At 35.1% G+C, this 12,563-nt stretch overlaps 1 protein-coding gene across 1 annotated transcript; it reads left to right on the top strand.

Annotated features, from left to right (window-relative positions):
- Positions 1 to 164: 164 nt before the first annotated feature.
- On the top strand, positions 165 to 9,240 carry LOC107629667 (transducin family protein / WD-40 repeat family protein). The gene is made up of 22 exons (XM_088508363.1): positions 165 to 876; positions 1,832 to 1,886; positions 2,069 to 2,191; positions 2,295 to 2,391; positions 2,478 to 2,514; positions 2,616 to 2,721; positions 2,798 to 2,855; positions 3,112 to 3,209; positions 3,344 to 3,463; positions 4,297 to 4,339; positions 4,539 to 4,660; positions 4,738 to 4,865; positions 4,952 to 5,507; positions 5,624 to 5,716; positions 6,153 to 6,338; positions 6,429 to 6,642; positions 6,961 to 7,058; positions 7,152 to 7,331; positions 7,705 to 7,827; positions 7,918 to 8,176; positions 8,383 to 8,621; positions 8,711 to 9,240. Exons 1-22 carry the CDS (start codon positions 560 to 562, stop codon positions 8,804 to 8,806), a joined length of 3,348 nt encoding a protein of 1,115 aa, XP_088364489.1. The 5' UTR covers positions 165 to 559; the 3' UTR covers positions 8,807 to 9,240.
- The last annotated feature ends 3,323 nt before the right edge of the window (positions 9,241 to 12,563 follow it).

Below are 12,563 nucleotides of genomic sequence, written 5' to 3'. Positions count from 1 at the left end.
TCATTTAAAGAGTTTTTTTTTTCTTACGGAGTTGTATGATAGAATCAAATTATTCCACATGAAGTCACCCAAAAAAAAAATACTCCACATGAAAAACCCATCACACGTGTGGAGCTCTAATTGGTTCAAATGACATATTTACGTAGTTACAGCATTGGAGCCACAATCCAGTGCGACGCGTACAAAATAGAGCTTTCTACAACCCCGCTTATGCGGTTGTACATTGCAGACAGTACCACCCTCACAAGGCCCCGTAGTAGTGTGTCACACTGAAAGAAGTGTTATAATAAACTCACAACGAGCTCAAACCACGCTAAGTTATTGTAGAAACAAGAGAAGAAGAAAAAAAAAAGAACAACAGAGAGAGAAGAGAGAAAAAAGGGGAAAAGAGAAAGAGAGAGAGAGAGAGAGAAAGAGAGTGGTTCTTCACACTCTCACATTCCACAGATCAGATCCGAAACAATTCCTGATTCTCAGATCCATTTGAATTTCGGATTCGCGATTCCAATTTCGTGTTTCCGATTAGGTTTTGGTTTCTTGTGTGAGGAATCGGAGGGAAATGGCGTGCATCAAAGGGGTGAATCGATCGTCGTCGGTGGCGCTGGCGCCGGATGCGCCCTACATGGCGGCGGGGACTATGGCCGGTGCCGTCGATCTGTCCTTCAGTTCATCGGCGAACCTCGAGATATTCAAGCTTGATTTCCAGTCAGACGAACCCGAACTGCCTCTCGTCGCCGAGTACCCTAGCTCCGAGCGCTTCAACCGACTCTCGTGGGGGAAGAACGGTACCAACACGGAAGGATTCGCGCTAGGCCTCATTGCTGGTGGACTTGTCGATGGTAACATTGATATCTGGAATCCTCTCACTCTGATCCGGTAATTGCACCTTCCTTTGTTCTTGCACGTTGCCTTTTCGCTTTTATTCTCGAAAACGGAATGTGTTTTGATTGGAGGTTTGAGTTTCGAGTGATTAGGTTGCCTCACAGGAATTCGGTTAGATTAGATGGTGAACTTTTGGCTTTCTATGGTGGTAAAATGAACTGATTAGTAGTAGTACTATTTTACAAGTGCATGGATTATAGCACTGATTAGACACATGTTACAATTTTCCTATAGAGCTTAATGCCTTGATGTTTTGCGCTAATATGAACGAAAATTCCTACTGCTCGTGTAAAATTTGGCCCTCTTAATGGAAAATAGAATATTTATATTAGGAAGAAACACTGAAAAGCATCGAGGCAGAGTTATCCTCCTAAAACGTCAAAGGAGAAGGAATAGATCAGAAATTGCCTAACTGCTCAGTTAAATGGATACAGAATTGCTGACTCTTTTATTTGCAAAAGAAACTTTCTAGTGCATTTATATTATTTTGCTTTTGATTTTTCCTTTTCCTTTTTTTTTCCCCGGCTTGCAAGTGTTACTGTGAGGATTGTGCATTGTTACATCAACTAATGAATGGATTGATATTTTTTAAGATAAACGTGAGAGAAGATACCTATAATGATTTAGTATTGAAATTTGCACTCATGTTCAGAAAACCTTCCAATTTTATTTTGTGAATTGATGCAGTAACATTTATACAATAGAATGCTAACTCAAAATCAAGCTGTTCCCTTCAAATTATAGTGCTATAGAGTGATCGTTGTGAAAATAGATGAAGATAGTAATTGCTGTTGTGGTAGACAAATGTTGCATTATTGCTACTTTTAGAGTTTTCTTTGGTCTTGATGAAGTTGTTAACAAATATTTGGTAATTTAAAATATCTGAGTCTAATTTACAATTTTCTCCCTGCCTTTCCAATTGCTTCATTTTCTTAACAAAATTTTACAGTTCGGAGAAAAATGAAAATGCTCTAGTTGGACATCTTGTAAGACATAAAGGACCGGTAAGTTCTTCTTTGCTTGTATTTACAAATCAATCTGCGGGGTTTAAATTGTTTGTTTTTATATGGTGCCTGTATTTTTACCCCCTTCAAAGATAATATTCATTCATTGAAAGTGATGAATTATATAATGCCTGTATTCTTTGGTTAGGTGAATTCTAACCTTTGACATTTTTATATTTCAGGTTCGTGGTCTTGAGTTCAATGCCATCACACCAAATCTTCTTGCGTCTGGCGCTGAGGATGGTGAAATTTGTATATGGGATTTGGTCAATCCTTCTGAGCCTACTCATTTTCCACCACTTAAGGTCAGATATCCTTTCCCTAATGGATTAATGTCTACATCTTCAAATATCAATTTTATAGCTCTTTTCTTTAAAAAAGGGTTTCACGTACCTTATTATTGCACAGGGTAGTGGCTCTGCTGCCCAGGGGGAAGTTTCATTCTTGTCTTGGAATAGTAAAGTCCAACACATATTAGCATCCACTTCTTACAATGGGACCACTGGTGGGTTCTATTCTTAATATTGTGTTGTTTAGTAGTTGAATACTAGAATTTTCATTTTATTTTGTTTTCTCATTTTATCTTTCCAGTGGTCTGGGATTTGAAGAAGCAAAAGCCAGTGATAAGGTAACTTTGGTTGATTATCTTCTGCTATTAGTTTTGAAGTATTCTGGTGTTCTATTGTCAATAACTCATTATAACCTTGTCTATCCTTTGTGAGCTATCAGCTTTGCAGATTCAGTTAGAAGGCGTTGCTCAGTTTTGCAGTGGCATCCTGATGTTGCCACACAACTTGTTGTTGCATCAGATGAAGATGGTTCTCCTTCTCTAAGGGTATAGTCATTGCCAATCATTTAAGTCTGTTTTTTCAGGGGAATATGCATTGACCTTATGTGGGATATTGATGCAGCTTTGGGATATGAGGAATATAATGACACCAATAAAAGAGTTTGTGGGTCACACCAGAGGTAATGGCACCCTTTTAATTCTTTTTTTGGTCCTGTTATTTGCAAACAAGTATGACATACGTGTGATTTTTGGAATTGTTGCTTCTGAAAACTAATGTGCAGAGATTTCAGACAGACTGTGGTGTGTTAGGCTTTTTTATTATAATTTGTGATATTTGATATAAATGCTTGAAAACTTGCTTACTTCTATTAGAAATCGCCATTACTGGTATAAGCGTAGCTGACTTGATTATGTTGCCTGAATTTCCTATATTAGGTGTTATTGCAATGTCATGGTGTCCAACTGATAGCTCTTATTTGATAACCTGTGGCAAAGATAGCCGGACCATATGCTGGGACACAATTTCTGGAGAGGTGGTGTTTGCCTTTTTTTTACCCCATAAATATTCTGTTTGACTAATTTCAAAATTACCCTCTTGGGTTAACCTTTTCAGTTGGAGAATTTTCTTTGGTAGTGACACTTTTGTTTTGGTTGGGGTTGGGCACAGATTGCCTGTGAATTGCCAGCTGGAACCAACTGGAATTTTGACGTGCACTGGTATCCAAAGATCCCGGGAGTGATATCAGCATCCTCCTTTGATGGAAAAATTGGCATATACAATATTAAGGTATATTTGTATATTTTAAATTTGACGAGTTTTCACTGGATTTTGTTTTGCACTATTGGGAGGCATACTCTATTTGTAATTTGTAATTAACTAGGAATAATGTGATGATGTAATATGGAGAATGAAAAACTAGATAAGTAATGTGTGCATTTTCTTCGCCCTATTAAGTCATAAGTTCAGTGCCTAGCAGTTGTTTTAGAATGTCATGAAGTTTGAAGTAGCATCTTTCAATTCATATAATGGCAAATTCTAGAATAAAACCTTTTACATTGCTCAATTCAATTAATGTTATAAACTTTAAGAATATGCTGCAGCCTTATATTCTTATGGTCCTTTTGTTCTCCATTCCATCTTTTACCACCTCAATTCTATTGGAAATCTAAGAACTATTATTATTTTTAATTGAAGTAGTTCTTTGACACCGATCACCAAAGTTTTAACTTGCATTTCATACAATCCATTTTTCCTTCTCTCTCTCTCTCTCTCTCTCTCTCTTAAATTCTGAATCTTAGTTTTCATTCTATATCTCCTGAAGCATATGGGTATTTTTGTTTAAATTTTTTACTTAGAATTATGTTAGCCTAGTGTTTGTTAGATCCTACCATATCACATATCAACTTCATATTTGGGTTATTGGTAACAGTTCACGTTAGGCTTTCCTTTTTCTCCCCTGCCTCCTGGCCTAAGTACACCAGAAGTCAAGGGTTAAATATCCATACATAAAATAATAATAAGAAACTAAATTGTTTGTTTCTTTGTTGATTCTCTTCTGTAGATATTAGCACTTCTTTTCTGGGGTCAGAATTAATGATAGCATATGTAATTTTCTGCAGGGTTGCCGTCATCATGGTGTCGGGGAAAATGATTACGGTGCAGGTGATGCATTTGTTTTTGTTGTCTATCAAATAAACTGCAAACTATTATATTTAATTTTGCATATATAATTGAACACTATGCAGCATTCCTTGATAAGTATTGGTGTGTGTGTGGGCTAGGCAAGATTATGTTATTGTTGTGTTCCTTGATATAACTTAGTTTTTTGAATCTCTTAATGAAATTTCCCTCTTCTGCGCAGTATCACTTAGAGCTCCAAAATGGTACAAGTGCCCTGTTGGCGTTTCTTTTGGCTTTGGTGGAAAACTTGTGTCATTTCAGTCTAAGGCATCTGCATCTGGTTCTCAACTTGGACCTTCAGAGGTAATATTTTAGTACTTGGTTTATTTGGCTATGTTCTTGAATGGTTCGTTTTAGTCATGCCATTTGTAACTTCCCAGGTTTATGTGCATAACTTGGTCACTGAAGATGGTCTAGTCAGTCGATCCTCTGAATTTGAAGCTGCAATTCAAAATGGTGAAAGGTCTTTGTTGAGAATTTTATGTGATAAAAAATCTCAGGAATCAGAGTATGTTCTATCCACTCGTATTGCATTGATTCATATTTGTTGTGTGAATTTTCCATTTGTTTAATTGCATTTCATTGTTGTGACAGATCTGTGGAGGATAGGGAAACTTGGGGGTTTTTGAAGGTTATGTTTGAAGATGATGGGACTGCACGCACAAAACTTCTAACACACCTTGGATTCAACGTACCTAGTGAAGAAAAAGACACAGTTAATGATGATCTTTCCCAAGAAGTAAATGCTCTTGGACTTGAGGACACTGCTGTTAATAATACAGGACATCTGGCACCTCATGAAGCACCTTCTTTTTCATTTGATAATGGGGAGGATTTCTTTAACAATCTTCCCAGTCCTAAAGCTGAATCACCCGTAACTACTTCTGTGGGCAACTTTGTTGCTGAGGACACTGCCAATGGATCAGAGAAAATCCAAGATTCTGTCGAAACAGAGGAGAGCAGTGACCCTTCATTTGATGACAGTGTTCAGCGTGCTTTAGTTCTTGGGGATTACAAGGGTGCAGTTGCGCAGTGCATATCTGCAAATAAATGGGCCGATGCCTTGGTTATTGCTCATGTTGGTAATGCTTCCTTGTGGGAAAGTACAAGAGATCAATACCTTAAGATGATCCGGTCGCCTTACCTAAAGGTAGCTGATAACTACATCGCACAATCTGTCTATTTCATATCTGACAATCTATGTAATAACTACCTGGTATTTGATTTTTATAAGCCACATTCACTGGGCATGATTTCCATTTTCAGATTGTATCAGCAATGGTGAGCAATGACCTGTTGAGCCTTGTGAACACTAGGCCTCTCAAATTTTGGAAAGAAACCCTTGCTCTTCTTTGTAGTGTAAGTTCTTTGGTTTTCTTGCTTGTTTAAGTTTATTATGATAGTTTGGAATTGCCTGATACTGATTTAATGTTTCCTATAACTGCAAAGTTACCTAATGAAGTGTTTGGTAGCATCTCAGACTCAATCTCCTTTATTTTACCGTAGTTTTGTTTTAATAGTCGTTTGTTATTTCTTGTAACGTATTAGATCATCAATTCTCCATTTGATTTCTCTTTCTGACTACTTTATCATCTGTATACTATTGCTACTAATAGTGATGCAATATCATGTTGCTAATGATATCTGTTTTTATCTCTTTTCTCTTTTTGGGGTTAATGATTAGATAAAGTTGAGGCTATCATTTTACTATAGTATGAGTAAAACTATATTTTCATGTTGTGATGAAAACATTGTTATGGCTTATGCTCATGATATTGTTGTCACGTATTGACAGTTTGCTCAGAGAGATGAATGGACAATGCTTTGTGACACACTTGCCTCAAAACTCATGGGGGCTGGCAATTCGTTAGCTGCAACTCTTTGTTATATATGTGCTGGAAATATTGATAAAACAGTTGAAATATGGTCGAGGAGCCTGTCAGCTGAGCATGAGGGGAAATCTTATGTTGATCTTCTTCAGGTGAGATTGATACTCCTTATGAAAAGGTTTGATGTAAAATTTTGAATTACCAATACTGAAGATAGAAAATTTACAATTTTATTATGTTAGGATCTGATGGAAAAGACTATTGTTCTTGCCTTGGCAACGGGACAGAAGCAGTTTAGTGCTTCTCTGTGCAAGCTTGTTGAGAAATATGCTGAAATTTTAGCAAGTCAAGGGCTGTTGACCACAGCAATGGAGTATTTAAAACTTTTGGGTTCTGATCAACTATCACCTGAGCTTGTGGTTTTAAAGGATCGAATTGCACGTTCTACAGAACCTGGTATACCTTTTTCTCTGACTGGTGTACATTATGCTAGAAAATTGGTGATAAGGTTATGCTAATTATTAGCAAGTCACCCTTAATATGCAGGATTTGCTTGATGATACCCTTGTTTTTTTTTTTTGGGGTGGTATATCATAGTCATGTTAATTGTGAAGTGCGACAGTTTACACAGTTTCTGATCAGAAACTTGACCAAATTTTCCTTAATTTTTCTTTTGTTCTTCAATCATCTCGCATTTTCATTTTTTGTGCAATATTTGAAGTTTTCTGCACACCTCAGTGTTCTTATCTTTCCACCTTTAAATCATTGTTGCAGAGAAAGACTTAAAAACTACTGCTTTTGATAATTCTCAATCACACAGTGGATCCTTTTATGGTGCTGATAGCTCTAGTTATAATAGAACTTACCATCAGGTAGTGACTTTAATTAACTATGCTGTTTGGCATTTTATATTTTGTTCAAAGTAGATTTTTGACTTGGAAATTGCTCCTCTTTTTGTTCTTTAGGAGTCAATATCTGCTCAAGTGCCGCATGGGATTTCTGGTGTTCAATATTCTGAAAACTATCAACAGCAATTTGATCCTAGATATGGAAGAGGATATGGTGTTCCTACACCACAGCAGCAACCTCAACAACCTAATTTATTTGTTCCACCACAGACTGCTCAGGTTCCTCAACCTCCCCAGGTATTTTAACAAAAACTAACAGTTGCAGCTTTTTGTGTCTATAACTTCCTTTGGAGTTGGTGTTCAATTGACCCATGTTTTTGTCGTCGTAAAAAAACAGAATTATGAGCTTGCGTATTATATATCATTTAAGCCACATTTTTCTACTGTTGATACATGCTGAAAAGATTGTGAGGGAGACCAAATGTTATTTCATGTATTTTTTACTTCCTTGGTACATCATTGTCTTTTGTCAAATTTGTTCTGAAGCATTAGAAGATTTCATAGTGATCATTGCCTCAGCATTGATGTTACAGATAACCTCATAAGATATACTTCCATTTTTTCCTGTTTTTATTATTTATTTATTTATTGGATAATTTCTTTATTGTAGATGAACTTCTCGAATAATGTTGTCACACCCCCTCCTTTGAGAACTTTCGATCCTCATAATTTTCCGGCACTTAGAAACGTGGAACAATATCAGCAGCCCACATTGGGTTCTCAGTTGTACAATGTAAGTTTTGACTTATGGTTTTAGTTTCAGATTTGACATCATTTATTTGTGGCTACTTGTGGATTCAAAACATTATTTTCTGTATTTCAGTCAAGCACCAATCCGCCTTACCATTCAGCACCCCCTGCTCCATCACATGTGGGTTTAGGTCATAACCCTAACTTGTCACAGGTTGTGGCCCCTACACCAAATCCAATGGGATTCATGCCAGTCCCTGGTTCTGGTGGTGTCCAAAGACCTGGATCATCGCAACCACCCAGTCCTCCCCACCCTCAACCTGTTCAACCAGCTGCAGCACCCGCAGCGCCACCACCTACTGTGCAAACAGCCGACACTTCAAAAGTACCTGGTAATATGTTTTTCCAGTAGTCCATGTTATATTGAACCAAAATAATCTTAAACATTTCCTGGCATTTATGTGTCCGTAGTTTTTGTTTGTCTCGGCTGACTTGGAAACCCAAGTCTGGAATTTGTTATATCGTGAGTCACTCTTATTTGTTAGAACTAACTCATTCTATCTATCTGGTTCTATGTTTTGCTTTTTGTGACTGCCAGCACACCAAATGCCGATTGTTACAACATTGACAAGGCTTTTCAACGAAACATCAGAAGCATTGGGTGGTGCACGTGCAAACCCAGCTAAGAAGCGGGAGATAGAAGACAATTCAAAAAGACTCGGTGGATTGTTTGCCAAATTGAACAGTGGGGACATCTCCAAAAATGCATCTGATAAGCTCCTTCAACTTTGTCAGGCGTTAGACAATGGTGATTTTGGTACTGCCTTACAAGTTCAGGTAAAAGCAATTGCAACTGCAACTGCCAATGCATGTTAGTTACAATATTATAGGATTTACATTGGCTGATTTACTTGTGTGTGTTGCAGGTTATTCTTACTACTAGTGAGTGGGATGAATGCCAGTCATGGTTGGGTTCCCTTAAACGAATGATCAAGACAAGGCAGAGCGTGAGGCTAAGTTAAAGAAGTTAGAAATTTCTTTTTCCTTTTCATGATTTTGGGAAAATTTTCATGTGATTAGCATCTTGCAGTAGTGTCCCTTGATCCTGTCACCCGTGTACACAAGACTACTGTCTAGATTGCAAGTGCAGGGTTTTGATTCTATGCGCACATCTACAATTTCTTGCAGTGTCTGCTGCTTTCTTCACATAGACAGTTATTAAAAGCGGTTACTGAAGGTAGTTTTCAGGACATGATCAGAAAAGATATTTAGCAGATTGTTTTTTCAACCAATATTTGTATTATGGAGAACACTGTTTTGTTTGTTTGCTCAAAAGATATCGGATGGTTTTTCTTTTACCTCAGCTATAGATTGGGTCAGTGTTTCCTTTTCGTTATTTTCTTTTTAAAGAACATTGTATCACAGTAGTCATATAAAGTATTGATTGGTCGACAAATGAATAATGTAGCATCATGTTTATTTAATCATGCATCATTGGATTTTCTTAATTTCAAGTGTTTATTTAGAAGCGGTGGTTCTGTCATCTGTCCAGGTTTTGATGCATAGATCCTAGAGTGGAATGACACTAGTATCATTAGGCTTAAGACATATTTGTCAGTGATTATCGGGGATGTAGAACGATAATTATAATGCGTTTGGCGATTACTATATTGGAAACCTACAAGCTATAAAATATGGTGTAGAAGTGTAGAACAGTGAACACTGGAATATTTTGTTTTCCTGATTTTAAACATTGCCGGTTTTAGATGGCTATCATTTTTCGCCCAATTCAAAACAAAGGTTATCATTTTAGGGGGTTGCATACTTGCATAGGTATCAAACTCTTGTACCTTATATATGCTCAAGTTTCTTGTTTTTTATTTTTTGGTGGTACTTGCTCAAGTTTAACACTTGATGTGGGGAGGGAGGCAAGGAAAATGAGGGTATAGCCGCTAAAATTTGATGAATTAAAGCGTACGCCACTAGATTTTGGAGCTATTATTCAAATTCAATCAATTTTTTTTTTTTTTGGGTATTATATTCAAATTCAATCTTAACCCCCAGGGAAACTATCCTAGGATTTTATCGACTTAAGTTATGGTATACGTAAGAGATGGGCTTGTTTGTAAAATACTGTCTAATACGGATTCAGATCTGTTCAACTATGTGGCAATACATGTCCCAGTAATTTTAAATTTGATTCATTTGATTAATAAAATTGATACATATGTCATAGTGTAATGAAAATAACAACAAAGAGGACACCAAGTTGCGACAAATGATCTGCCTTCCTCTAAGGTCTATGAAATAAATAAATAAATAATCGAGTTAGAAATTTCTTGGTGAGAACAAGGGTATATTATATCTTGGATATACGCATAAACAAAAGTAGAAGCATAATGAACTGGGTGTAATAGAAAACTTTGATTTTCTTTTCATGTCTAATTACATATCTCCAAAGTGGATCATTACAAGTAGATGTTCAATTAACTCAAATTGTTTAGTATTGAAAATATGTGAAATAAGACACACACACACACACACACACACACACACACACACACATATATATATATATATATATATATATATACACACACAAATACAAATACATAACAGCTAATTTTCTGTAGGCACACAGTATTTTTGGATAATTGGATGTAAGGTGGACAAAATGCCGACTATGCTTGGTTCCATCAAATTTGACAAGGATGTAGCATCAAAATATCCTTGTGAATCTCAAATGTGAATAAGAGTTGATTGATGTGTGGTTAATGTTAGAGAAATAATAATTTATGTATCTTCTCTTATTAGTTTAAACTTCTAGAAGAAATGATATCATGACATTGTATTAGAGTTTTTGTGACCCAAAGATCTAAAATTCGATTTTGTTATTCCCAAACAAAATAATTTCAGCATAAAGCCAACAAAAAAGAAAGCTATGCAAAATATCAAATTTGATGTATAACTTGGTGGAATCCATTTAGAAGTGAATAACAAAAGAACTTGACCAAAACTATATATTGAGCTATAAGAGAGTTATGTTTGTGTTCATTTTAATGTTTTCCTCTTTCTCTCATGAAATGATGAAATTGTATAATTAATATCTCTAGAGTGCTGCTAGAAGGATTTCATTGGAAGATCCAATAAAAGTTATTCAATTTTCCATAGATGCCATTGACGTACAGACACAAAAGAGAACTAACTCTTGATGAAATTGGTGCCTTTTGACATTTTTTCTTTGCCTCTCTGGCGAACCCTTCCATGATGAACTTTTTCCCTCCTGGAAAATAAAGGTGATTTTACCTTATATTTTTTATCCCTCAGAAAGACTACAACTTTAAAAGATGCAAAAACAAGGGGTATAAGACAAGAGTGATAGTATAAATTATAATATTTTAGTCTTTTAGATATCAATTACATTGCATAAAAAAAATGGTTAGTTAAGATTTTACTCTCAAAAAGTTAACATCATAGGTATTTTCACTTTAGAACTTTAAATATGACAAGGCAACCTTTCAAATTTTCAAAATGTACATATAAACCATGTTGACATTTTCTCTATCAAGTATCAAGTGTGAAACAAAATATAAACGGTTCTGCTACGTTACCAACAGCATATCTGCCAACTTCTGCCAACTCTTATTTATAATTGTGTTTCATAGAAGTGTGTTCGTGGATGTGTCTAATAAAAATGTCTTTTTTATAGCTATGTTTAATAGAAGTGTTTTTATAGATATATTTTCTGAATGTGTCTCTTTATATATGTATTTAAAATATATTAATTATTAGACATATGCACGAACACAATTATAAATAAAAGTTGGCAGAAGTTGGCAGATAATATGTTGGTACCCTATACTTTTCCAAATATAAATAAGCAAGGTTTGGCGTATCAAAGTGCGCATTAAAAAAATGAAATAAAGAATAATAAGGCAATTAGGTTCTTGTATAATATTGAGATAGATTTATAGGTATTTAAAGAAAAAATAGTATCAAGGACAAATTATATAACGAACTATAACTTTTTTCTTAAAAACTTATAAATCCATTGCAAAATCCAAAAAGACTTATCTATTATATTACTCTAACAAAAATTAAATCAAAGGGTGACTTATATATAAGTCAGTTCTGCATTGGTTAAAAATCATAAGTTAACAATCGTTTTTGTTAATGCCGATAGTGATAACGATATAAAATTTGCTACAATGATATAATTAATGAGTAATTTTATCTAAAATTGGAATGAATGAATAAATTTTACAGACTATTGGAATTGTGAAAGAAAATCGAAGATAAAGATGAAGATAATTCCAATTTAGAACGACAAGGGTATTGGAATAAAATAATTGGTGGAAGATAATAATCCAAATTTTGTATTTTGGTTTAAATTTAAAAGATAAAAAAAGAAGCAATTTTTTAGATTTTAAAATGACCCATTTGCATTACTACACTATAAGGCTTTTCTCTGATACACATTTTGAAAAATAAAAAGATCCGTTCTCTTAGATGATCATTCATGCGCTCAATATAAACGGTAATTATTTTTGCTAATGTTACGTTATATAATTGAATGTATGTGTAACATGGTTTTACAATGACAATGCCTCAAAATTAAATTCATAAAATAATCATATTAAAAATTAACAATGGGTTGTTAATTAATTAAGATTAAATATGTTATAGCATGTAAGAATTTTGTCCCTGCAGTCAACTATATATTCATTCATGATACTTATATTCTCCAACTAACTGAAAAGACAACTGTAGCACACATGA

Source organism: Arachis ipaensis, chromosome B3 (genome assembly GCF_059453495.1).
Source record: "Arachis ipaensis isolate K30076 ecotype BB chromosome B3, ASM5945349v1, whole genome shotgun sequence".
Lineage (NCBI taxonomy): Eukaryota > Viridiplantae > Streptophyta > Magnoliopsida > Fabales > Fabaceae > Arachis > Arachis ipaensis.
The sequence above is the reverse complement of the archived record's forward strand: the minus strand, read 5'-3'. Positions and strand labels throughout refer to the sequence as shown.

Excerpts from the sequence above, each read along its gene's own strand:
- LOC107629667 (XM_088508363.1), top strand. The coding sequence starts at position 560 with ATGGCGTGCATCAAAGGGGTGAATCGATCGTCGTCGGTGGCGCTGGCG. Across the intron at positions 2,856-3,111 it reads GTTTGTGGGTCACACCAGAG|GTGTTATTGCAATGTCATGG; the intron begins GTAATGGCACCC and ends TTCCTATATTAG. Across the intron at positions 8,177-8,382 it reads CGACACTTCAAAAGTACCTG|CACACCAAATGCCGATTGTT; the intron begins GTAATATGTTTT and ends TGTGACTGCCAG.